Source organism: Entelurus aequoreus, linkage group LG15, assembly GCF_033978785.1.
Source record: "Entelurus aequoreus isolate RoL-2023_Sb linkage group LG15, RoL_Eaeq_v1.1, whole genome shotgun sequence".
Lineage (NCBI taxonomy): Eukaryota > Metazoa > Chordata > Actinopteri > Syngnathiformes > Syngnathidae > Entelurus > Entelurus aequoreus.
In genome coordinates this window covers 51370140-51397126 of record NC_084745.1, presented here as the reverse complement: position 1 = coordinate 51397126, position 26987 = coordinate 51370140, and the positions used below count along the sequence as shown (strand labels likewise).

Below are 26987 nucleotides of genomic sequence, written 5' to 3'. Positions count from 1 at the left end.
GCGACAGGTGAGGAGGGAAAAGCGCTCAGGGAGACAAACAGGAAGTGCGACCAAAATAAGAGCGCTGACCAGGAGATAAACACAAACGCAAACAGACCATGTGACACCTGACAGGTCGTCACAGAAACGAGGGATGGATCTGAAGTTTATCCAGAGACTTAAGTGTTGAAAGTTAAAAAATAAATACATTTTTAACATTTTTATGACATTTTTTAATTGTCATTGCTCAAAAAAATAATGAATTAAAATCAATGATGTTATGAATTATTGACCTATTTAAGATTGCAATTACGTTTAGTAAAAATGATTATTTAGTGGTTTTGCCATAACAAAACAGGGATTTGACAAAAAGGGCATAACATATTAAAAAAATAATATGATATGGACAGATAAACCTGAAATTGATCTAGGGATTTAAGTGTTGAATGAAAAAATACAAGATAAATAAAAACGACCTATTTCTACCATCGTTATGAGCGAGACCCTTCCTGGTCCCCAAGAAAGCAGTGCGAGGCGAGTGGAGAACAAACGGATTTATTGACAGAGATGTGACACAATGTGATATTGATCATAAGCAGCGGCCATTCAAAGAAAGAAGAAATCCTCGTCATGATGTCAAGGCCATGAAACGTGAGCCCCGAATGATTTTATAGCCACCAACGTTTGATGTTGAAAGTATTTTAACGGCCAAAGAAGAATAGATGGAATAGCGTGAGGAGCAGTGGGATGAAGAACAAAGCACATCTCCATGACGTCCCTCAGCGATGGAGACATCTCTCTGTGTTCCAGTGCACAAAGCATCCTGGAGGAAGAAGATGACTCAGCACATTCCCAACAGAACCAAGTTGAACATCATCTTCACACAAGAACATTTGGAGGTGCAGACTTACTCAGCCTTCAGCCGCCACCCTCTCGGAGAGCTCCACGCCGCCGTGGCGAGCTGCGGGACAAACGCAAACGGTGAAGGAAGAACATCCAGAAGGTGCCTCGTCACTCACATCAGATCTTTGAGGTGTGACTTGGAAACATGAAGAAGCAGAGTGCTGCTCTTCTACTTCCTGACTAGGATACCTTCTTGATGAGTCAGCACACTTGAGGTCTCATTTGGCTGATCCTCATCATGAGGACTCATGTCAAAGGTGAGATATGCCACACTTTGTATTGCGTGTGCTCACAGGAGGCTCTTTTATTGTGAAGGAGTCAGCCCAAGTTGGGATTTTCAGGCTAAACTTGTAACAAAGGTCCACATCAGACCTCCATGTGAGTGACGCTTCACCACGGCTTTGTTTCTTGCGGCTCAAAGAAAAGATGTTTTACTTACGAGCTGGATCGTACTGGGCTGAAATGAAAGGGAAACAAGGTGAAATGGACTTTTTCCTCACGTGTTTCTATGTGAGAGTGTGCGCTCTGTCTCTGTGGATCTTTGAGTGTTTGGCTGGAAGGCAACTAAAACATGCAGCCCGGATGAAAGCATCAACTCACGGCCTGGACCGAGAAGAAGAAGAAGAAGAAGACGGAGGACATTGGTGTCCCTCACCTTGTCTGTTTCTGTGACGCCTGACCATGACCATGATGATGGCCGCCAGGACGGCCGCCACAGCGACGACCGCCGCCGTGGCAGCGAGGGCGACGCTCAAGTTGTCTGTGGAGAGCAAAAAAGCACAAGTGGAGTGACAAAGCATGAAGAGGAAACCTTCATGACTACTTTGCATGCAGACGTCAAGCGTTGTCATGGTGACATGGATCAATAATGGTGACAGGTGGACTTGTGATGGGAAACATCTCCAACTAAATGTGTCTTTCTCACCTTCATGGCTTGCGTTGCTCAGGATGCTTCTTCTCTCCAGCTTGGTGACCAGGTCCTCCTTGACGCCAGACAGCTGGAACACACATTCGTACTTGCCCTCCACCTCGGCCGTCACCTCCACTTTCAGCTCCACCGACATCTGGAAGGTTCCGTCGTGGTTGGGGAGCAGCTCTCCGTGCTCCACGTCTTCGAACATCTGCTCGCCGTCTTTCCTCCAAAACAGGTCGGCGAGGTCGGGGTAGAAACCTGTCGCCATGCAGGTGACTGGAGAGGATGGCGTCTTCTGGAGGAGGAACACCTCTGGAAGCTCTGCACAGGAAGTGATGTCACGTGTGAACAGAAGACAACGTGGGGAGAAGGTGTGGATGGAAGTAAAGATGGAGAGAAGGTGTGGATGGAAGTAAAGATGGAAAGACGGTGTGGATGGAGGTAAAGATGGAGAGAAGGTGTGGATGGAGGTAAAGATGGAGAGAAGGTGTGGATGGAGGTAAAGATGGGGAGAAGGTGTGGATGGAGGTAAAGATGGAGAGAAGGTGTGGATGGAGGTAAAGATGGAGATAAGGTGTGGATGGAGGTACAGATGGGGAGAAGGTGTGGATGGAGGTAAAGATGGAGAGAAGGTGTGGATGGAGGTAAAGATGGAGAGAAGGTGTGGATGGAGGTAAAGATAGAGAGAAGGTGTGGATGGAGGTAAAGATGGAGAGAAGGTGTGGATGGAGGTAAAGATGGAGAGAAGGTGTGGATGGAGGTAAAGATGGGGAGACGTGTGGATGGAGGTAAAGATGGAGAGAAGGTGTGGATGGAGGTAAAGATGGAGAGAAGGTGTGGATGGAGGTAAAGATGGGGAGAAGGTGTGGATGGAGGTAAAGATGGAGAGAAGGTGTAGATGGAAGTAAAGATGAAGAGAAGGTGTGGATGGAGGTAAAGATGGAGAGAAGGTGTGAACAGAAGACAACGTGGGGAGAAGGTGTGGATGGAAGTAAAGATGGAGAGAAGGTGTGGATGGACGTAAAGATGGAGAGAAGGTGTGGATGGAGGTAAAGATGGAGAGAAGGTGTGAACAGAAGACAACGTGGGGAGAAGGTGTGGATGAAAGTAAAAATGGAGAGAAGGTGTGGATGGAGGTAAAGATGGAGAGAAGGTGTGGATGGAGGTAAAGATGGAGAGAAAGTGTGGATGGAGGTAAAGATGGAGGGAGGGTGTGAACAGAAGACAACGTGGGGAGAAGGTGTGGATGGAGGTAAAGATGGAGAGAAGGTGTGGATGGAGGTAAAGATGGAGAGAAGTTGTGGATGGAGGTAAAGCTGGAGAGAAGGTGTGGATGGAGGTAACGATGGAGAGAAGGTGTGGATGGAGGTAAAGATGAAGAGAAGGTGTGGATGGAGGTAAAGATGGAGAGGAGGGGTGGATGGAGGTAAAGATGGAGAGAAGGAGTGGATGGAGGTAAAAATGGAGAGAATGTGTGAATGGAAGTAAAGATGGAGAGAAGGTGTGGATGGAGGTAAATATGGAGAGAGTGTGTGGATGGAGGTAAAGATGGAGAGAAGGTGTGGATGGAGGTACAGATGGAGAGAAGGTGTGGATGGAAGTAAAGATGGAGAGAAGGTGTGGATGGAGGTAAAGATGGATAGAAGGTGTAGATGGAAGTAAAGATGAAGAGAAGGTGTGGATGGAGGTAAAGATGGAGAGAAGGTGTGAACAGAAGATAACGTGGGGAGAAGGTGTGGATGGAAGTAAAGATGGAGAGAAGGTGTGGATGGAGGTAAAGATGGAGAGAAGGTGTGGATGGAGGTAAAGATGGAGAGAAGGTGTGAACAGAAGACAACGTGGGGAGAAGGTGTGGATGGAAGTAAAAATGGAGAGAAGGTGTGGATGGAGGTAAAGATGGAGAGAAGGTGTGGATGGAGGTAAAGATGGAGAGAAGGTGTGGATGGAGGTAAAGATGGAGAGAGGGTGTGAACAGAAGACAACGTGGGGAGAAGGTGTGGATGGAGGTAAAGATGGAGAGAAGGTGTGGATGGAGGTAAAGATGGAGAGAAGGTGTGGATGGAAGTAAAGATGGAAAGACGGTGTGGATGGAGGTAAAGATGGAGAGAAGGTGTGGATGGTGGTAAATATGGAGAGAATGTGTGGATGGAGGTAAAGATTGAGAGGAGGGGTGGATGGAGGTAAAGATGGAGAGAATGAGTGGATGGAGGTAAAGATGGAGTGAAGGTGTGAATGGAAGTAAATATGGAGAGAAGGAGTGGATGGAGGTAAAGATGGAGAGGAGGTGTGGATGGAGGTAAAGATGGAGAGAAGGTGTGAATGGAAGTAAAGATGGAGAGAAGGTGTGGATGGAGGTAAAGATGGAGAGAGGGTGTGGATGGAGGTAAAGATGGAGAGAGGGTGTGGATGGAGGTAAAGATGGAGAGAAGGTGTGGATGGAGGTAAAGATGGCGAGAAGGTGTGGATGGATGTAAAGATGGAGAGAAGGTGTGGATGGAGGTAAAGATGGAGAGAAGGAGTGGATGGAGGTAAAGATGGAGAGAAGGTGTGAATGGAAGTAAAGATGGAGAGAAGGTGTGGATGGAGGTAAAGATGGAGAGAAGGTGTGGATGGACCTTCCCGGTAAGGTCTATTCAGATGTACTGGAGAGGAGGCTACGCCGGATAGTCGAACCTCGGATTCAGGAGGAACAGTGTGGTTTTCGTCCTGGTCGTGGAACTGTGGACCAGCTCTATACTCTCGGCAGGGTCCTTGAGGGTCCATGGGAGTTTGCCCAACCAGTCTACATGTGCTTTGTGGACTTGGAGAAGGCATTCTACCGTGTCCCTCGGGAGGTCCTGTGGGGAGTGCTCAGAGAGTATGGGGTATGGGACTGTCTGATTGTGGCGGTCCGCTCCCTGTATGATCAGTGCCAGAGCTTGGTCCGCATTGCCGGCAGTAAGTCGGACACGTTTCCAGTGAGGATTGGACTCCGACAAGGCTGCCCTTTGTCACCCATTCTGTTCATAACTTTTATGGACAGAATTTCTAGGCGCAGTCAAGGCGTTGAGGGGATCCGGGTAGGTGGCTGCAGGATTAGGTCTCTGCTTTTTGCAGATGATGTGGTCCTGATGGCTTCATCTGGCCAGGATCTTCAGCTCTCACTGGATCGGTTCGCAGCCGAGTGTGAAGCGACTGGGATGAGAATCAGCACCTCCAAGTCCGAGTCCATGGTTCTTGCCCGGAAAAGGGTGGAGTGCCATCTCCGGGTTGGGGAGGAGACCCTGCCCCAAGTGGAGGAGTTCAAGTACCTCGGAGTCTTGTTCACGAGTGAGGGAAAAGTGGATCGTGAGATCGACAGGCGGATCGGTGCGGCGTCTTCAGTAATGCGGACGCTGTATCGGTCCGTTGTTGTGAAGAAGGAGCTGAGCCGGAAGGCAAAGTTTTCAATTTACCGGTCGATCTACGTTCCCATCCTCACCTATGGTCATGAGCTTTGGGTCATGACCGAAATGAGTTTCCTCCGCCGGGTGGCGGGGCTCTCCCTTAGAGATAGGGTGAGAAGCTCTGCCATCCGGGGGGAGCTCAAAGTAAAGCCACTGCTCCTCCACATCGAGAGGAGCCAGATGAGGTGGTTCGGGCATCTGGTCAGGATGCCACCCGAACGCCTCCCTCGGGAGGTGTTTAGGGCACGTCCAACCGGTAGGAGACCACGGGGAAGACCCAGGACACGTTGGGAAGACTATGTCTCCCGGCTGGCCTGGGAACGCCTCGGGATCCCCCGGGAGGAGCTGGACGAAGTGGCTGGGGAGAGGGAAGTCTGGGCTTCCCTGCTTAGGCTGCTGCCCCCGCGACCCGACCTCGGATAAGCGGAGGAAGATGGATGGATGGATGGAGAGAAGGTGTGGATGGAGGTAAAGATGTAGAGAAGGAGTGGATGGAGGTAAAGATGGAGAGAAGGTGTGAATGGAAGTAAAGATGGAGAGAAGGTGTGGATAGAGGTAAAGATGGAGAGAAGGTTTTGATGGAGGTAAAGATGGAGAGAAGGTGTGGATGGAGGTAAAGATGGAGAGAAGGTGTGAATGGAAGTAAAGATGGAGAGAAGGTGTGGATGGAGGTAAAGATGGAGAGAAGGTGTGGATGGAAGTAAAGATGGAGAGAAGGAGTGGATTGAGGTAAAGATGGAGAGAAGGTGTGGATGGAGATAAAGATGGAGAGAGGGTGTGGATGGAGGTATAGATGGAGAGAAGGTGTGGATAGAAGTAAAGGTGGAAAGAAGGTGTGGATGGAGGTAAAGATGGAAAGAAGGTGAGAGAAAGAGAAAAGAGTATAAAGAGACAGAGTGTAATGTCAGTAATGTTCCTATAGGGGGAGTGCTAACATGTTAAAAGGTGAAAGTACAAGGTGTGCTTCTACCTGTTCTCATTAGGACCTTCTTCCCATCGTTCACATGCTTCTTCAAGTAAGAAGGACAACGCTCAGTGAAATAATACTTTTGGTGGTCTAGTAGAAATATGTCCTGGTCCCACTTGAGTTTGTCGGGGAAAGCTTGTGGTTTTGCTGCAGTCCATGTCCATGTCTTCATGTCCAACGACATGTAATCTTCTCCATCATAACCTTCCTGACGCCAACCTGTAACCTCATCAGTCTCATCATTCCATTCACATCCATACATCCTCTGGACAATGTGAACACCTGAGACACACAAAGTGTTGTAAAGTAGTCACACACACACACACACACACACACACACACACACACACACACACACACACACACACACACACACACACACACACACACACACACACACACACACACACACACACACACACACACACACACACACACACACACAGTATTAGTGTAGGTTATTATGGGATGGACAGAGACAAGGTATATCAGTGCAGTAATGTGTGTTTTACTACAGTATAACAAGAGTACATCAAATATATTTAAGTAGTAGAAAGTTCAACATAAACAAACCTCCAGTTTGGTTGAAACGCTTTTTAAGAACTTCAAGGTTGTGTTTGTCCCTAAACTCATGACCAACACCTTTCTCTGTTTCTATCTGCCAGTATTTTGGATCCTCTGCTGTGATTTTGTTCATCCAGTCCTGTTTGGATTCTGCTTTCCTGATGTTGCTGTCATAGTAACTAATCTCAACTCCATCAACATAACCAACAATCACACACTCTGGGAAGTTTGGAACTTGAGAGGATGCAGTGTGGAAATACTGCAGCGTGTGAATCACTGAAAGAAGAACACAACAACAAGATGACTTTTTATTATTTAGTTTCATGTTCAACAATCTTGCACTGTGAATATTTGAGCTCATTCAGTCTTCAGTGGGGTCTTAAAGGCCTACTGAAAGCCACTACTACCGACCACACAGTCTGATAGTTTATATATCAATGATGAAATCTTAACATTGCAACACATGCCAATACGGCCGGGTTAACTTATAAAGTGCAATTTTAAATTTCCCGCTAAACTTCCGGTTCGAAACGCCTCTGAGGGTTGACGTATGCGCGTGACGTCAATCATTGAAACGGAAGTATTCGGACACCATTGAAGTCAATACGAAATAGCTCTGTTTTCATCTCATTATTCCACAGTATTCTGGACATCTGTGTTGGTGAATCTGTTGCAATTTGTTCATTGCATTATGGAGAAAGAAGCTGAGCAAGCAAAGAAGAAAGTTGTCGGTGCGAAGTGTCTATTTTGCGAGGGAAGTCAGCAACAACACGTACACAGCCGGCGCTTCTTTGTTTACATTCCCGAAAGATGCAGTCAAGATGGAAGAACTCGGACAACAGAGACTCTTACCAGGAGGACTTTGATTTGGATACACAGTTGCAATAACGTGAGTACACAGCTGCGCTTCCAAACATTTGATCGCTTGCTATAACTAGCTCGAGCTAGTAGCTAGGAGCTAGGAGCTAGCATTAGGATTAATTTGTGGCATATTAAATATAAGTCTGGTTGTGTTGTGGCTAATAGAGTATATATATGTCTTGTGTTTATTTATTGTTGTAGTCATTTCCAGCTGAATATCAGGTCCCACCCGCGCGCTTCCAAACATTTGATTGCTTGCCAGTACGTGCGTGTCATGTACGTAGCTTTGATTAAATATATAAGCTTTATGAACCTTGGGTTAGGTGAACGGTTGTTTGGGCTGAGTGAGTGTGTGTGTTATGCAGGTGTTTGAATTGTATTGGCGGGTTATATATACAGGATCCCGTCCATATTACCCGCTCGAGCTATAACTAGCTCGAGCTAGTAGCTAGGAGCTAGCATAACAAACACCTAGGTGTTTTTATGCGGGATTAATTTGTGTCATATTAAATATAAGCCTGGTTGTGTTGTGGCTAATAGAGTATATATATGTATTGTGTTTATTTACTGTTGTAGTCATTTCCAGCTGAATATCAGGTCACCCCCGCCTCTCACAGCATCTTCCACTCCCCACTAGTCCTTCACTTGCACTTTCCTCATTTAAAAATATTTTATCCTCGCTCAAATTAATGGGGAAATTGTCGCTTTCTCGGTCCGAATCTCTCTCACTTCATGCGGCCATCATTGTAAACAATAGGGAACTTTGCGTATATGTTCAATTGACTACGTCACGCTACTTCCGGTAGGGGCAAGCCTTTTTTTTATCAGATACCAAAAGTTGTGATCTTTATCGTCGTTGTTCTATACTAAATCCTTTCAGCAAAAATATGGCAATATCGCGAAATGATCAAGTATGACACATAGAATAGATCTGCTATCCCCGTTTAAATAAAACAATTTCATTTCAGTAGGCCTTTAATGTCAACATCAAACACTGCTAGATATCACAGTCAAGACTCACATGGTGTTCTATGACAAGTACAACACATGAATAATATATTTTATTATTGGACATCTGTTGACACTTTCAACATTTTGAAAATAAACATATCTTTTCTCCAATGGAGGCTGAATATGAACACAAGCTGTTCTGCCCATTTGATGTCGACTCTTACTGACACCTTGTGGCGGGATGATGTTACTACACTTGATTACTTTCTGACACTTCCGTGGTTGAAGATTTCAGGAAGTCAGTGTTCCTTCTTACAAGCCTTGGACAAATAAGTCTTTCAACAAGAAAAAACTGAAGCCAAAACAAATTACGGATTTCTCTGCTTCTGGAACTTTCTTGGAACACTTTGAATATTTTGTTGAGTGATGAAGAAAAATGGAAAACAATTAAATATGTTTAAAAAGAATAAGGTTTAAGTAATAAAGAGCTTGAATAATATAAGAATGAATATAATTAATAAGTAATATAAACTCTCAGAAGTCAAATAAGTGAAGGCACAAAGACGATCGATGAATAATCATTAATAAAGTTATAAAAAGGACTTACCAGGCGTCACGCTGTGCATTTGCACGACCAGAAGAAAGAATAAAAACAAGTCCATGATGTCAGCACGAAACAAAAAGATGTTTGTCACTTTTAATGCCATTGACTGGCTGTGGCCAAAGTGCTGAACGTGGGGGAAAAGTGTGAGGCAGACGCTTCTGCTGGCACAATATCAAAGAAAGTGAAAGTGAAATTAGACACGGTGAAGCCAAACATTGACTGGATGCTTGTTTCTAAACGCAGCGACCGTCACGAAAGATAAAGATGGTTTCTTATGACAAATAAATCATTTTTATTATGTTTTTAGTTTTATTTTGTGGTAGCTGTCAAAAGTGAACACACTTATCCACATAGGTGAGTAGTAACCAGTTACATTTACTTAGATAAGAAACACAACTTTTACTTTGCTATATAACATTATTACATTTATTGATATCATAGTTATTTATCATCTATTTAATATTGCTTGTCAAGGCCCTTGCTGGGAATTGTGGTCCCTCTGAAAGAGTATCTTTGTGGGCCCCTCTACCCCATTCATTGCCACCTTCAATGTTTGTCTTTTTTACTCTTCTTGACAGTGCCTGGCGTCATGCACCCAATTTGTTTCATTTTCTTTCATGATGAACCACTTAACAAGTCAGAGTATTATTATGTAAATGCTGTATTATTATTCAATGACACATTTTACAAGAGCACATGAAACACATCATGATAAGGTAACTAAGGTCATTATTCAGTAATTATTAAGAACAATGTTTCTTACTGAGTAGAAGTTGAATGTGTCACAATACAATTCAATGCAGCCTCTAATGGGCGCACATGTTTGTCCGACAGTGATATGTGTGTAACACACATGCACAGTCACATCCTTGCTCTACAATCAACTGGCGACTGTTTTTTGTAATGAACTAGTGACTTGTCCAGAGTGTAGCACAGCCAGGTGACAGCTAACGTAGGCTCCAGAGTCCAGCCTGCGCCCTGTCAAAGCTCATTTGACACACATTATTGTATGAACAAGTAGACCAGGGGTCACCAAGGCGGTGCCCGCGGGCACCAGGTCGCCCGTAAGGACCAGATGAGTCGCCCGCTGGCCTGTTCTAAAAATAGCTCAAATAGCAGCACTTACCAGTGAGCTGCCTCTATTTTTTGAATTTTATTTATTTACTAGCAAGCTGGTCTCGCTTTGCTTAAAATTTTTAATTCTAAGAGAGACAAAACTCAAATAGAATTTGAAAATCCAAGAAAATATTTTAAAGACTTGGTCTTCACTTGTTTAAAGGAACCACGCAGTCTGATAGTTTATATATCAATGATGAAATCTTAACATTGCAACACATGCCAATACGGCCGGGTTAACTTATAAAGTGCAATTTTAAATTTCCCGGGAAACTTCCGGTTAAAAACGTCTCGATATAATGACGTTTGCGCGTGACGTCAACAGTGGAAGCGGAATTGAAGCCATTGAATCCAATACAAAAAGCTCTGTTTTCATCGCAAAATTCCACAGTATTCTGGACATCTGTGTTGGTGAATCTTTTGCAATTTGTTTAATGAACAATGACGACTGCAAAGAAGAAAGCTGTAGGAGGGATCGGTGTATTAGTGGCTGGCTGCAGCAACACAACCAGGAGGACTTTGAGTTGGATAGCAGACGCGCTATCCGACGCTAAACGCCGACCGCATCGATGATCGGGTGAAGTCCTTCGTCGCGCCGTCGATCGCTGGAACGCAGGTGAGCACGGGTGTTGATGAGCAGATGAGGGCTGGCGTAGGTGGAGAGATAATGTTTTTAGCATAGCTCTGTGAGGTCCCGTAGCTAAGTTAGCTTCAAAGGCGTCGTTAGCAACAGCATTGTTAAGCTTCGCCAGGCCGGAAAGCATTAACCGTGTATTTACATGTCCATGGTTTAATAGTATTGTTGATCTTCTGTCTATCTTTCCAGTCAGGGGTTTATTTATTTTGTTTCTATCTGCATTTAAGCCCGATGCTATCACGTTAGCTCCGTAGCTAAAGTGCTTCGCCGATGTATTGTCGTGGAGATAAAAGTCACTGTGAATGTCCATTTTGCGTTCTCGACTCTCATTTTCAAGAGGATATAGTATCCGAGGTGGTTTAAAATACAAATCCGTGATCCACAATAGAAAAAGGAGAAAGTGTGGAATCCAATGAGCAAGCTTGTACCTAAGTTACGGTCAGAGCGAAAAAAGATACGTCCTGCGCTGCACTCTAGTCCTTCACTCTCACGTTCCTCATCCACGAATCTTTCATCCTCGCTCAAATTAATGGGGTAATCGTCGTTTTCTCGGTCCGAATCGCTCTCGTTGCTGGTGTAAACAATGGGGAAATGTGAGGAGCCCTTCAACCTGCGACGTCACGCTACTTCTGGTACAGGCAAGGCTTTTTTTATCAGAGACCAAAACTTTATCGTCGATGTTCTCTACTAAATCCTTTCAGCAAAAATATGGCAATATCGCGAAATGATCAAGTATGACACATAGAATGGATCTGCTATCCCCGTTTAAATAAGAAAATGTCATTTCAGTAGGCCTTTAAATCAATGTTCAGGTAAATAAAAAATTTTTATTGTAAAGAATAATGAATACATTTTAATTGAATTCTTCATTTTAGCGTCTGTTTTTTCGACGAAGAAATTCGTGAAATATTTCTTCAAACTTATTATGATTAAAAATTTTTAAAAAATGTGAGTTTTTGGTGGAAAAAAAGGTGCCGCTGGAAAAGCTGGTATCAGTGACTACGGATGGGGCTCCTGCTATGATCGGCCGACACACAGGATTCGTTGCTTACTGTAAAGCTGACCCAGAGTTCCCAAACTTTCTGCAGTACCACTGCATCATACACCAGCAGGCCTTATGTGCAAAAGTGATCTGCTTTGAGCACGTAATGACTCCCGTCGTAAAGATCCTAAACAGCATCCGCTCCAGAGCTAAACAGCACAGAACATTCAAGGTACTTTTGGAGGAGCTCTCAGCTGAATATGGTGACCTGCTACTACACACAGAAATCCGATGGCTCAGCAGGGGACGGATTTTGCAACGTTTTTTGTCACTTTTGGGTGAAATCAAAGAGTTCATGCAGTCCAGAGGTGAGGACACCGTGCTGCTGGAGGACACTGAGTGGATACTTGACCTTGCATTTTTAACGGACATTACTGGAAAACTGAACAGTTTGAACTGTGAGCTGCAAGGCAAATGTAAAACTGTCGCCGATATGATAAGTGCTTTAAATGCATTTAAAGCTAAGATGAACCTTTTCTCTGTGCATTTACAGAGAAAAAAGCTTTTGACAAAGTTGCAGAAAAGTACTCTCAGGTCATAAACAGAGTTGGGCAAGAGTTTGAGAACAGGTTTTGTGACCTGGATCAGCTTGAGCCGTGTGTGTCGTTCATTTCTAATCCTTTCATGAACGTGGATTCGATCAATGGACATTGCTGAGCAGTTAAAGGCCTACTGAAATGAAATGTTCTTATTTAAACGGGGATAGCAGGTCCATTCTGTGTCATACTTGATCATTTCGCGATATTGCCATATTTTTGCTGAAAGGATTTAGTAGAGAACATCGACGATAAAGTTCGCAACTTTTGGTCGCTGATAAAAAAGCCTTGCCTGTACCGGAAGTAGCGTGACGTCACAGGTTGTGGAGCTCCTCACTTCTGCACATTGTTTACAATCATGGCCACCAGCAGCGAGAGCGATTCGGACTGAGAAAGCGACGATCATCCCATTAATTTGAGCGAGGATGAAAGATTCGTGGATGAGGAAAGTGAGAGTGAAGGATTAGAGGGCAGTGGAAGCGATTCAGATAGGGAAGATGCTGTGAGAGGCGGGTGGGACCTGATATTCAGCTGGGAATGACTGAAACAGTAAATAAACACGAGACATATATATACTCTATTAGCCACAACACAACCAGGCTTATATTTAATATGCCACAAATTAATCCGCATAACAAACACCTACCCCTTCCGTCCATATAACCCACCAATACAACTCAAACACCCGCACAACACACTCAATCCCACAGCCCAAAGTACCGTTCACCTCCGTACAGTTCATACAGCACATATATTTCCCCAAAGTTACGTACATGACATGCACATAGCGGCACGCACGTACAGGCAAGCGATCAAATGTTTGGAAGCCAAAACTGCGTACTCACGATAGCGCGTATCCAACTCAAAGTCCTCCTGGTTGTGTTGCTGCAGCCGGCCGCTAATACACCGCTTCCCACCTACAGCTTTCTTCTTTGCTGTCTTCATTGTTCATTAAACAAATTGCAAAAGATTCACCAACACAGATGTCCAGAATACTGTGGAATTTTGCAATGAAAACAGACGACTTAATAGCTGGCCACAATGGTGTCCCAATATGTCCGCTACAACCCGTGACGTCACGCGCAAACGTCATCATACCGAGACGTTTTCAGCAGAATATTTTGCGAGAAATTTAAAATTGCACTTTACTAATCTAACCCGGCCGTATTGGCATGTGTTGCAATGTTAAGATTTCATCATTGATATATAAACTATCCGACTGCGTGGTCGCTAGTAGTGGCTTTCAGTAGGCCTTTAAGTGCAACATTCAGCCTGCATGCTGAACAGGTGGAGATTGAAATTGTAACACTACAAAATGACCTCCACCTCAAAGCCCACCAGGCTGCACCAAACTTTTGGCTCAGAAAAGTACAGTGGTGTATGCGCAGCAGCTATGAAGGTTGCAAGCCTGTTGGGTTCAACTTATCTTTGTGAATCAGCATTTTCTGACATGAACTTCTTTAACAACAAACACAGAACACGCCTCACTGATGCACATCTGCAAGACTCACTCCGAGTTGCAGTGTCAAGTTACACACCAGAGTACAACACACTAGTTAACAGCATGCAATGCCAGGCTTCCCACTAACTGACAAAGAAACAGATAACATATTTGGTGTCCAGTTCAAAGTGTGACATGATTTATATAAAACATTTGAGAGTTGACTTTTGTATTTTACATGAGTTATTATTTGTACAAACATGGTGCAAAGTAATTCATGATTTGTTAAAAACATGTTAGTGGCTAGCTAGTTAAAATGGGATATTGTGATTTCACAAGACTGTCTTAGAAGTGATCATTTGAAAATGTTCAATTGGAAAAATGTGCACTTAGAGAAAATATAAAAATAAAGTGTTGCATATTGATATTTATCTGTTTTTATATATATTTATTGTGAGAAATCATTAAGATGATCAGTGTTTCCACAAAGATAAATATCATTAATTATTAATAATAACATAGAGTTAAAGGTAAATTGAGCAAATTGGCTATTTCTGGCAATTTATTTAAGTGTGTATCAAACTGGTAGCCCTTCGCATTAATCAGTACCCAAGAAGTAGCTCTTGCTTTCAAAAAGGTTGGTGACCCCTGAAGTAGCCTCATTGTTTCAGCCACCCTCACTACTTGAACTCTCTCACTATTCTCAGGAAAAAGTTTTTAATGTTACAAACCAGAAAAAAAAAGTCAAATGTTGAATTATAATAATCAATTAACAGCAGTCATTTTTATTATAATATTTTCTAATATAAATGATATGAAAAATATCTTGTTTTCATGAGCTGTACAAGATGGCGCCGCTGTAGTGGCTGCTGGTGGCAGGAGCTCTGTGCTCTTGTGTCATCCTTTTGTGTTCCGGATGTTTCCTTCTTCTTTTCATGTGGGCTTATGTTTGCCTTTTGGGGCTGTGTGACAAGGGGTGGCACTTTCATGACTTCTAACCACAAGTACACACCTGTTGCCCTGACATGTAACAGGTAACTTAGTAATATTCATAGTGGCAGATCCTATCATGTTGAAATGTACCATCTTTATCTTTCACGATGGTCACTGCGGTTAAGCGGCTTGTATCAAGCGTCCAGTCAATGTTTGGCTTTACCGTGTCTAATTTCACATGTCACTTCCCTCCTCCCACTTTTAGTACTTTGGCCACAGCGAGTCAATCACATGAATTATTTCAGCTTTAGTTTTTACTTCCTGATCCAACCCTGGCTTGGAACTTAACCCGGGCTTGGACTCTAACCCATGCAAGGCAGAACTGCCAGATATGACTGACTATCACAAACAGAAATAAAACTATAAAATGGGTGAAGTCAGCACAAAGTGTCAGATGGACAGAACAACTGTGCCAAGAGCCAAGGTCAAAGTTTTCTTCTGCTTGGAGACGGCACCATATGTAACATTAACATACACACCTTGATGACTTACCCACTAGATTTCTAAAGTCTGTGCTGAGCAGTTTGTCACCACAATTCCTTCATCTAGTTAACGTCTCACTTCAGACTGGATCATTTCCAAAGGCCTTAAAGGGGCTGTTTGCAACATTTACACAGATGTCTAGAGGGCGCTAACTTTCCAATTTATTTCACACAGCATATCCCTCCTTCTTTCAGCTTCTAGGCCGTAATGATGTAACTACATACGTACGCAACACATGCATTAGCTTTGGGTGTTGTTAGCTAATAATAGTGATTTGGATAGTTAGCGTTAGCTGTCATTGAATGTAAATTCTATCTTAACAATAACATGATTGCAAATTGTTTGTTGCCTCTCATGGACTGCTTTTGTACGTGTGCACCTGTCTCTGCACGCACGTGTTGACCAGACAGGGTGAGTGACCGCCGTAAACACCAATCATTTTATACGGACTGGTAAACATTTTTATTATACAACCTTAGTAATGGTAAAAGTAATAGTCTTTATGCCACAGTGCTGAACAACGATCTGCCCATATCAAACCTGCCAATTTTGGGCAAAGTCCTGAAAAAAGGTGTCTCCCAAAAGCTGGTGATGTGCAATACCACTGATTTTTATTCAGAACCGATACCGAGTAAAATCCAAGCTGGTATCGACAATACGGGTCCGACACTGATACGTTGCGCAAATATGCATAATGGGTCTGGTAATGTTTAAAAAGTAGTATTTTAAGTGTTGCTGATCTTGGGGAATCATCTTCTAACGATATAAAGTCCGAGGGTGAAACAAATGATGGTGATATTCTGCACTAAATGCATTATCTTGTCTATAGTCAACTCTGTATGAAGTGTCTTCAAATAGTCTACATAAAAGGAAACATACACTTGCTGTTTTATAATACTGACTGACTCATTTTACTTGCCGGTAATTGTCTTAAATAAACAAATGACCGACTGAAGGACTGAGCACAGCACAATGTACGTACTTACCTCTGCGGGAGAAAAAGTAGTTCCCACCAATCGCGTTTCATTTTGCCAAGCGCTCAGTGATTTAGTAACTTCACACTGTGTTCATGTTAATGATAGACATGATCTCAAATAACTAAAGTATCAAAACTATCAATATTTGGACTTGAGAATCGATATTAGAGCATAAAGAGCTGGTATCGGCCGTATTGAAATTTCAGTACATCTTTCCGTACATCACTACCAAAAGCTTGGTGACTTTCTCCTGTTTAACAATGTGTTTGATACTTTCCAATCAGGCTTTAGGTCCCACCACAGTGATACAGTGACAAATGATATCGGCCTGTGCAGATGCAGGACAAGTCTCAGTCTTGGCTCTGCTGGACCTGAGGGCTGCCTTTGACACCGTTGACCATACTATCTTATTACAGAGGTTACAAAAGTGGGTGGGAATATCCGGTTCTGCTCTTAACTGGTTCAAGTCCTATCTCGATCACAGGACATACTTTGTTGGAATTGGTAACTGTGTCTCTGACCAAATGGCTATGACCCGTGGGGTTCCTCAGGGCTCTATTCTGGGACCCTATTGTTCAACGTGGACATGCTGCAACTTGCACACCTTGACACTGTGAATATTCATGATAGACATAACAAGTCCGCCATTGTTTATTCATTTTAATAAGTGGTATGACCGTGTGAGAACTTCTGTAACTGAGACAAATCTACATGTGTGACACGTTAGCCTGGTGAGAATGTTTCTTACCACCCTGCCACCAATGTATGTGACACGGTTGTCCGGTAAGGGACAGTTCTGAGGTGGTGTCCAGTTGGCATAGTCATGCTGGACAAGAACTCTTGGCACCACCTCAAAGGCATCTGGAATGCTGTCCTCCGAGTCCTTGGTCATAGGGAGGATCTTAGTGTTGTCTTGTGCTGTGGCATGTCCAGTTTTGCTGGGTTCAATGCCACAGTGTCCAGCCAGCTTGGCCTAGATTGAGTGGAATTGCTGTGTGTTGTTGCAGCCTCCTGTTTATAATAAGAGAAGAGTACATTAATAACATTGTGCATTAGCACCCTCATCTTACATTATTATTGGCGCATACCAGGGGTCACCAACGCGTAGCCCGCTGGCCTGTTCTAAAAATAGCTCAAATAGCAGCACTGTAGCGGCAAACAGCTGTCTCGTCAGCTGATGCGCGAGCGCGTAACTGCGGCTGCTTGGCAACCAGCCAAACCCCACTTAATAAAATTATATTTTATTTTAGAGCACATCCACATCCCTATTCACCTAGGCAACCCCAGGAAATGTATATAATTCGGCATTATTATCAGTTGACGTTCACGCGCAGGTATAACGCGGCGCGCTCCCGTCTCGTCTGCTGGTTCGCGAGCCCGGTAATTAGACAGCTGTGTCCAATCAAGGAGTACAAAAGACGCCAGCGCAGAGTGGAGAAAGGTTTGGTTCATTACAGATAACACAGAGTTGTGCCAAAAGTGTGCCAAAAACCAAAAGCTGAACGGACAGCCGGTAAGATTGCACTTTATTTCTCTTTGTGGGTGTTGCGCACCTGTTGCGCAGGTGAGATGGGGGGTGCGGGGAGTTGTGTGCATGTAGCGTGCTTAGTCTGGAGGCTAAATACACACGGTGTTTTGTGTAACTGTTGTTTAGTAAGGAAGTGTTGTGATTCTTTGCTTAGTTTGATAAATGTTGGAGCAGTTTGCTTCATCAGGAGGGTGAAGTCGCTCAACTTAAAGTGTTGGATTTAACTGTGTTGGATCATTGGCTGCTGGTGAGGGCATAGAAAAAGGGTATTTTTCTATCAGTAGACAGCGTTTAAGATTGAGTGTTTCACTGCTAAATTAATAATATATTGGATATGGATTTTAAATATGTATCTAAAATAGGTGGTTAATTGGTTAGGTATTTATGTATTTGCATATTGGGTTTTCTGCTGCATTTATCTATTGTGTTTCTGCTGTTAAATGTATTTTATATGTATCTTGGTGCATTTATGTTGAGACAATTTATTTAAAATCTGAATTAACTTAAAGGGAAAATATTAATCCATTTTCTTGCACTTCTTTAATTGTTTGATCGCCTAATTAATAATTGTAAATTATGGGATTGATAATTGATTGATTTTTTACAGCATGTTAATCTTGTGGTGTTTTGTCCTTAAAGGTTTTTCACCTACTAAAGAAGCTAAAGGCTACTAAAGACAGCTAAAGAAACTCAAGTCTACTAAAGTCTACTAACACTGCTAAAGACTGCTAAAAAGACTAAAGAAGAAAAAAGAAGCTGTTTCTTCGTTGGAAAAACTGTTGCAAACTAAAGGAAAATAAAAGGAAAAAAGTAACTACGGTCTGGTCTTTTGAGTGAAGTCCAGAAGCCACATTCAGCATTGGTACATCCCTTCAAGTGTGGGATAAGCACAGTGAAAAAAGCTAAACACTTGACAAGCACTAACCAGTGAGCTGCCTCTATTTTTTAAATGTTATTTATTTACTAGCAAGCTGGTCTCGCTTTGCTCGACATTTTTAATTCTAAGAGAGACAAAACTAAAAAAAAATGTAAAAATCCAAGAAAATATTTTAAAGACTTCACTAACTGACAAAGAAACAGATAATAGATTTGGTGTCCAGTTCAAAGTGTGACATCATTTATTTAAAAATTTGAGAGTTGACTTTTGTATTTTACATGAGTTATTATTTGTACAAACATGGTGCAAAGTAATTCCTGATTTGTTCAAAAATGTTAGTGGCTAGCTAGTTAAAATGGGATATTGTGATTTCACAAGACTGTCTTAGAAGTGATCATTTGAAAATGTTCAATTGGAAAAATGTGCACTTAGAGAAAATATAAAAATAAAGTGTTACATATTGATATTTGTTTCTATATATATTTATTGTGAGAAATCATTAAGATGATCAGTGTTTCCACACAGATAAATATCATTAATTATTAATAATAACATAAAGTTAAAGGTAAATTGAGCAAATTGGCTATTTCTGGCAATTTATTTAAGTGTGTATCAAACTGGTAGCCCTTCGCATTAATCAGTACCCAAGAAGTAGCTCTTGCTTTCGAAAAGGTTGGTGACCCCTGAAGTAGAGGCTTAATGATAAACTTTTGAATTAAACCTTCATTATTTTGTCCTGGAGCAGAATACAGATGCTGGCGAGACAATAGAAGAGACCGAGCAAAGCCTGGATGACTTGATGGCTCAGATGAGAAAGTTGTAGACTGCACGGCCACCAAAATAAAACAACTAGTGTCCTTGACATTGCATTCTTTAATGACATCTCACAACTGGCCAATGGGAAAGAAAGAAAGAAAGGTGTGGATGCATGGAAATTGCTGGACAAAAAGAGGAATTCGATTTTTTGGACACTCAAAAGTGGAAAATATCTCTGTTGAAATGCTGCAATGCTTATGAAACAATATTATTAATCTTGTCTTAATAAACATATTTATTAGCAGAGTTTGTGAAATATTGGATTCCATCTTTTATTCCAAAACATTTATAAAAAACTACAAAAATGATAGAAATACACATTTACAGTACACAGTATACATGCACTGATAAAATAAAAAACACTAATTAGGTAATGTGGTCGCTATCTTTCTGCGATGAGGTGGCGACTTGTCCAGGGTGTACCCCGCCTTCCGCCCGAATGCAGTTGAGATAGGCTCCAGCGACCCCGTAAGGGACAAGCGGTAGAAAATGGATGGATGGATGGATGGGTCGCTATCTTTATTTAGAGTACAATATATATTTATTTTTTCAGATTAGGACTTAAATTCTTCTTAAATGACTTGAGAGGCTGTATGTTACAATACTAGCTGGCAAAGTATTGTTTTCACAAATACAAATATAAAACAATATTTACCATGAATTGATTAACGTTGAAAAACGTATTGGGGTGTTACCATTTAGTGGTCAATTGTACGGAATATGTACTGTACTGTGCAATCTACGAATAAAAGTTTCAATGAATCAATATTGGCATTTGCAGTACCGCTAATACTGTATTACAAAACTGGTATTACAGAAAATGGATCATTTATAATAATCCTCATCATCTCAGGGCATTATTTGCAAACCTTCACATAGTACCTCTATCTGCCAGTGTCACCTGGGGCCAGGAGGGAGAGGGGCATGTCCCCTCATGCTGAAGGTCTCCACGCTGGATGAATGGCGTGAGGGCGCGTTTCCACACACCAGCGATGGCTCCGCCTCTTTGATCTCCATGGCACGCTTGTAGAGCTCGGCCGCCTTTTCGAAATCGCCCTCTTCGTAGCTGCATGGAAAAACGTCAGATGACGGAACAGGAATAAACACTCATGTCCCGACTGGGCTTTTATTTGGTGTCATTGTTTTTACTTTCTATTTGCACAATCTACTCTATTTATAAGCTAGTCCTATCAACCAGGGGTCGGCAAGGCACGGCTCTTTAGCGCCACCCTAGTGGCTCCCTGGAGCTTTTTCAAAAATGTATGAAAATGGAAAAAAGATGAGGAAAAAATGGTTAATATGGTTTCTGTAGGAGGACAAACATGACACAAACTTTCCTAATTGTTAGAAATCCCACTGTTTACATTAAACATGCGTCACTAAATAGTGTATATGGTGCGCACCATTTTGTCCTAATTTCAGAAGCCCTTGAATGCACCGTAGTTTGTTTACATGTACAACTTTCCTTGATGCTGCCACAGAAAGACGTGTTTTATGCCTCTCCTACTTTGTCTCTATTTGTCCACCAAACTATTTATACTGTGCGTGAATGCAAAAAGGCGAGCTTTGTTGATGTTATTGACTTGTGTGGAGTGCAAATCAGACATATTTGGTCACTGCATGACTGCAGGCTAATCGATGCCAACATGCTATTTATGCTAGCTGTATGTACATAATGTTAAAAGTTAAAGTACCAATGATTGTCACACACACACACGAGGTGTGGCGAAATTATTCTCTGCATTTCACCCATCACCCTTGTTCACCCCATGGGAGGTGAGGAGAGCAGTGAGCAGCAGCAGTGCCGCGCCCAGGAATCATTTTTGGTGATTTAACCCCCAATTCCAACCCTCGATGCTGAGTGCCAAGCAGGGAGGTAAATGGTCCCATTTTTATAGTCTTTGGTATGACTCGGCCGGGGTTTGAACTCACAACCTACCGATCTCAGGGCGGACACTCTAACCACTAGACCACTGAGTAGGCATAATGCATCATTATGCCTCGTATTTTAGGTATATTTGAGGTCATTTTATTTGCAGTTTCCTTCAACTTGAACACACACATCTTTACCTTTGGCCATTCTTAGCCAGTAATTTACAGGAGTTATCACACCCTCTGAAAAGCCTCCGTTTTGGTAATGTTTTCCAATGTTGTAAAAATGTGTAGAATAAATATTACAATTCAACATTTCTGTCAACGAAGATTTGCGTCAGCCTGCGACACATAGTCATTTTGATAGTAGTCTAATATAGACACTTACATCATGTGTTGCCTTCCTTATAACACTTGGAAAAGGCTTTACATTTTTTGCGGCTCCAGACCGATTTTTTTGTGTGCATTTTTGGTCCAATATGGCTCTTTCAACATTTTGGGTTGCCTACCCCTGCTATAAACCAATGCTATTTATAACCTACTCTATTTTAATTATTCTGTACACACTATTGTTCTTGTGGTACTCATTGGACTAAATGGAAGACATGGGATACTAAATTCTGTGCCATCTCATGTGTACAGTGAAGGGTGTGTACCTGAGCACGGCAAGATTCTTCAGAGTCTCTCCAACGCGGGGGTGTGAGCGTCCCAAAGTGACCTCGTACTTGTAATATCTCTAATTCTGGTGGTGTTTTATGTTTTTTTCTTTTTGGAACATGTACTATACATATAATACAGTGGTTCTTAACCTGGGTTCGATGGAACCCTAGGGGTTCGGTGAGTCGGGCTCAGGGGTTCGGCGGAGGTCAAGACACACCCGACTCATCGTGTAAATACAAACTTCTCCCTATTGGCGGATTACGGATACGACAACAGCAGAAGTCACGCTGATTTGCAGGTGTGTCATTTGTTGTGAGTTTATGCACTGTGTTGGTTTTGTTGTTTGAACAAGGTGATGTTCATGCACGCTTCATTTTATGCACCAGTAATAAAACATGGTAACACTTTAGTATGGGAAACATATTCACCATTAATTAGTTGCTTATTAACATGCAAATTAGTAACATATTGGCTCTTAACTAGTCATTATTAAGTACTTATTAATGCCTTATTCGGTATGGCCTTATTATAACCCTAACCCTCTAACCCTAACCAAATAATTATAATTAAGTCTTTGTTACTTAGAATATGTTCCCCTAGTGTCCAAAAAACTCTAAATTAAGTCTTTGTTACTTAGAATATGTTCCCCATACTAAAGTGCTACCAAAAACATAACTTTGTCTTGAATTTGACAAAAAAATAACATTGTATTTTTCACTAAAGAAGGGTTCGGTGAATGCGCATATGAAACTGGTGGGGTTCGGTACCTCCAACCAGGTTAAGAACCACTGATATAATACAATAAAGTCCCATATAAAGGTTTCTAGCAATACTTTAATTTTGCCTTTGAAAGTAACACTCCAATGTCCATTAGTGGAGCTGTACACATTTGTAAACAAGCATGATTGTCTAATAATAAAATAACTAGAAAAGCACTCGAAGAGGGTAGACTTACTCAGTAAAATGGGACATTAGTTTTAACGGTAGAAAAACTAGCAGCTAAATTTCCAGAATTAAAAGAAAGCCATAACAGCCATGTGGCCCTCAATGAAGACCAGTTTGCCATTCCTGGCCTAGAGTAAATTACTCCTTAATAGTAATTTAATTGAATTAAAATAAAACACTTTAAGCCAGACCATTAAATTGTTCTTTGTAAGGCAGGGGTCCCCAAACTTTTTGACCCGGGGGCCGCATTGGGTTAAAAAAAATTGATCAGGGGCCGCGCTATATATATATATATATATATGTATATATATATATATATATATATATATATATATGTATATATATATATATATATATATATATATATATATATATATATATATATATATATATATATATATACATATATATATATATATATATATATATATATATATATATATATATATATATATATATATATATATATATATATATATATATATATATATATATATATAAATAAATACAATCTAAACGGTCTTTTCCTTAAACTGAACAAAAGTCATATGTCCAAACTGAACAAAAGTCATATGTCCACTGATGTTTATAAACTCTACACTCGGAGTCTAATTTATGTTTTCCCAACGATTTCGCCATGTTTTCCCCTCGTGCACTAATTGACTGAAAGATCGCGCACTTGCCGCCTTTGTGGCGCAACGTGATGACGTCCCGTTACCGCTGGGAAAATGCATTTTTAGACAATATGATTTGCTTGAGCGGCTAGGAAACCCAACAACAAGCGGTAGAAAATGGATTGATGGATGGGCAAAAAAGGACAGATAAAAAAAAAACGTATATATACCATTTTTTTTTTTTGTCGGGACTACCCGCGGGCCTGATTTTGGACGCTGGCGTGCCTTATCTGCATAGGAGACCCAGTAACAAGTGGTAGAAAATAGATTGATGGATGGGCGAATAGGGACAGATTAAAACAAATAATAATTAAAAAAAATATATATTTTTATTTTTTTTATTTTTACTTGGTATTACCCGCGGCCCGGATTTTGGGTGCTGGCGTGCCTTATCTGCCTAGGAGACCCAGTAACAAGCGGTAGAGAATGGATTGTAGGATGGGCGAAAAAGGACAGATTAAAAAAATATATAATAAAAAAATAAATAAATACAATTTTTATTTACTTTTTAGCCAGGACTACTCGCGGGCCGGATTTTGGACGCTGGCGTGCCGTATCTGCCGAGGAGTCTCAGTAACAAGCGGTGGGAAATGGATTGATGGATGGGTGAAAAAGAACGGATTAAAAAAAAAAAAAATTTAAAAAAAAAAAGAAAAAAAAGAAGGGAGGATGTGATTCCGGACACAACTAGCTAAAGTGACGGTTACACACAGTAAATAACGATGACGTCGCATATCAACACACCAAACAACAACCGTGACATTTTTGAATGATTGCATTGTTTTGAATGGCGTTAATACTTTTTATGAATGGAATTGTTGCCGACTTATCTCGCCCCAAATGGTCACGTGGTTCACGTCGGTCCAATAGTAAGCGGCGAAACAAATATTTCATACACTCGCAGCATAGCGGTGTCATTTAACCAAATAAAACAATGCATAGTCTTCAAAATAAAGTACATAAACGTTGGTCGGTGGTAGATCATTATTACTAAAAGCAAACAAGCCGTTCGGTCAACATTTGATCAATCCAATCGTCGAGCCCGCCTTGTCAACAAACTACTTCCGGTTTTCTTGCTGAGCCACGGAGACTAACGCTGGCGCCACCAAGTGACGTGGAGTGGTAACTACACCACTTTAAACTGGACATGAAGCCAACACATAAAAACATTCGTCACATGATAAGCGTTATAGTAACTGACGCGTAGTGAAATTCATTCAAATAAAATGCATAGAATGTATTAATAGTATTTTAAAACAACACAAGCATAGCTAGTCGCCGTAATATCTTAGTTTGAACTTTGCTTGTAATGCTAAAGTGCAAACTGCAAGTGTTACCAGTAGGTGGCAGTACAACCTTTCTGTACACTGCATTCTCAGTTAAAGACGACATATCATTTTTAAATGATATAACTATATACACAAACAACAATGTAACCATATAAACATCACAATGTAGATATTTATGAATATAAGATAGACGAGAAAAATATTGACATGTTAATGCACGTGTTAAGGTTGTAGTTCTTACCTGTCGACAGCTACTTTCTTCCGTTTGGTTACTTCCAAACAAGTGAAAAAAGCACCAAGACAATTAATATAAAAAACATTCAATGTTTTTGAAGAGGTTTAAATTGTATATTCAATGGGTAAAGATAGGAAAATGAGGCCTTGCACGGAGTTTGAAGGCCATGTCACTTCGCTGCGAGGCTAACATCACTCAACTATGGCGGCGTTGCCAGGTGGCAAATGACAAATTATCGTACCACAACCTGAAAATTGTATCTTGAGGGAAAATGATCATACATTACCGAGTTGATGTTGCTCAGAAAATCTTTAACAGTAAAAAAAATTACCACAGATTCTGAATTATATATATTGTTATTGCAGTTTTATCTTTAAAAAACCCCTACAGCAGTGGTCCCCATGATTTCTTTTTTTTCTTTTTTTAATTAAAGTTGAACAACAAGTAAAAGAGTCAAAGCAGCACTTGTCTGATATTGCTATAGTGCTATCTCCAAATTGTCTCCACTCGCTTTACATTGGGAAGGCCAATGGTTGCAGAAAGTACAAAGTAATTTAATACACTTTTAAGAACCAAATGTTGAAACCGTGAGTCAGGATGGTGTGTGGAAAACCTAAATGCCTGTGTCAGTCTCCTGATAAGAAACATAGTAAAGCAACAGTTAGTAACAAAGTTCTGCTAAACAGTGACGTTGCATACTGGATTTGCCATTGACTGCTTGGTGATTTTGGATGGCAATCCAAAAAGTCTCTGACAGCAAAGAAGACTGACAATGTTCTATTAAAAACAAAATTCTTGGACTTTGAAATGTTTTGAGTTCTTCTATCTTTCAAACTAATTGGTTTGAGATATCAGTGAATGCCTTTGCAGAAAACACCACCTTAATGAATTATCTGTACCCCAGGAAATGTATATAATTCGTGTATGTCCATGTATGTTAGTGTGGGACGTTTAACTGTACCCCAGGAAATGTATATAAGTCGTGTATGTCCATGTATGTTAGTGTGGGACGTTTAACTGTCCCCCAGGAAATGTATATAAGTCGTGTATGTCCATGTATGTTAGTGTGGGACGTTTAACTGTCCCCCAGGAAATGTATATAAGTCGTGTATGTCCATGTATGTTAGTGTGGGACGTTTAACTGTCCCCCAGGAAATGTATATAAGTCGTGTATGTCCATGTATGTTAGTGTGGGACGTTTAACTGTCCCCCAGGAAATGTATATAAGTCGTGTATGTCCATGCATGTTAGTGTGGGACGTCCTCTTGACCGATGCCCATGTGTTGGCTTCGGTCAAGAGAACAAAGTTGGATGAAAATAAATTCATAATTTTACCCAAAAATATGTAATTTTACAACTATAAAGTTATCATTTACAGAAAAAAAAATATTTCTTGCGAGAATAATTATTTAGTTTATTTGAAAATAAAATTACTAGTGTAAAATGTTTTTAATTTTTTTTAACAAGAACAAAGTAATCATTTTACAAAAATAAACTTATTACATGAATAAAGAAGTAATTTTACAAGAATAAAGTTGTAACTTATTACATAAATAAATAAATCATATTACAAGAATAAAGTTATAATTTACAAGAATAAAGTTGTAACTTGTTACATAGATAATTAAGTCATTTTACAAGAATATACTAATAATTTTACAAGAATAAAATTGTAACTTATTACATGAATAAATAAGTA

The 26987-nt window shown here is 41.1% G+C and overlaps 1 protein-coding gene across 1 annotated transcript; it reads right to left on the bottom strand.

Moving 5' to 3' along the window:
- Nucleotides 1-1133: 1133 nt before the first annotated feature.
- On the bottom strand, nucleotides 1134-9355 carry LOC133630241 (class I histocompatibility antigen, F10 alpha chain-like). Its single transcript, XM_062021711.1, has 4 exons — nucleotides 9171-9355; nucleotides 6761-7027; nucleotides 6191-6469; nucleotides 1134-2116 (listed from the first exon to the last, which is right to left on the bottom strand). Exons 1-4 carry the CDS (start codon nucleotides 9268-9270, stop codon nucleotides 1479-1481), a joined length of 1284 nt encoding a protein of 427 aa, XP_061877695.1. The 5' UTR covers nucleotides 9271-9355; the 3' UTR covers nucleotides 1134-1478.
- Between the last annotated feature and the right edge of the window lie 17632 nt (nucleotides 9356-26987).

What these genes read in the sequence shown, in the direction of transcription:
- LOC133630241 (XM_062021711.1), bottom strand. Translation starts at nt 9,270, where the DNA reads ATGGCATTAAAAGTGACAAACATCTTTTTGTTTCGTGCTGACATCATG. An exon ending in AATGCACAGCGTGACGCCTG is followed by an intron (nt 7,028 to 9,170) that starts GTAAGTCCTTTT and finishes TTCTTCTTTCAG; the next exon opens with TGATTCACACGCTGCAGTAT. An exon ending in GCGTTTCAACCAAACTGGAG is followed by an intron (nt 6,470 to 6,760) that starts GTTTGTTTATGT and finishes TGTGTGTCTCAG; the next exon opens with GTGTTCACATTGTCCAGAGG.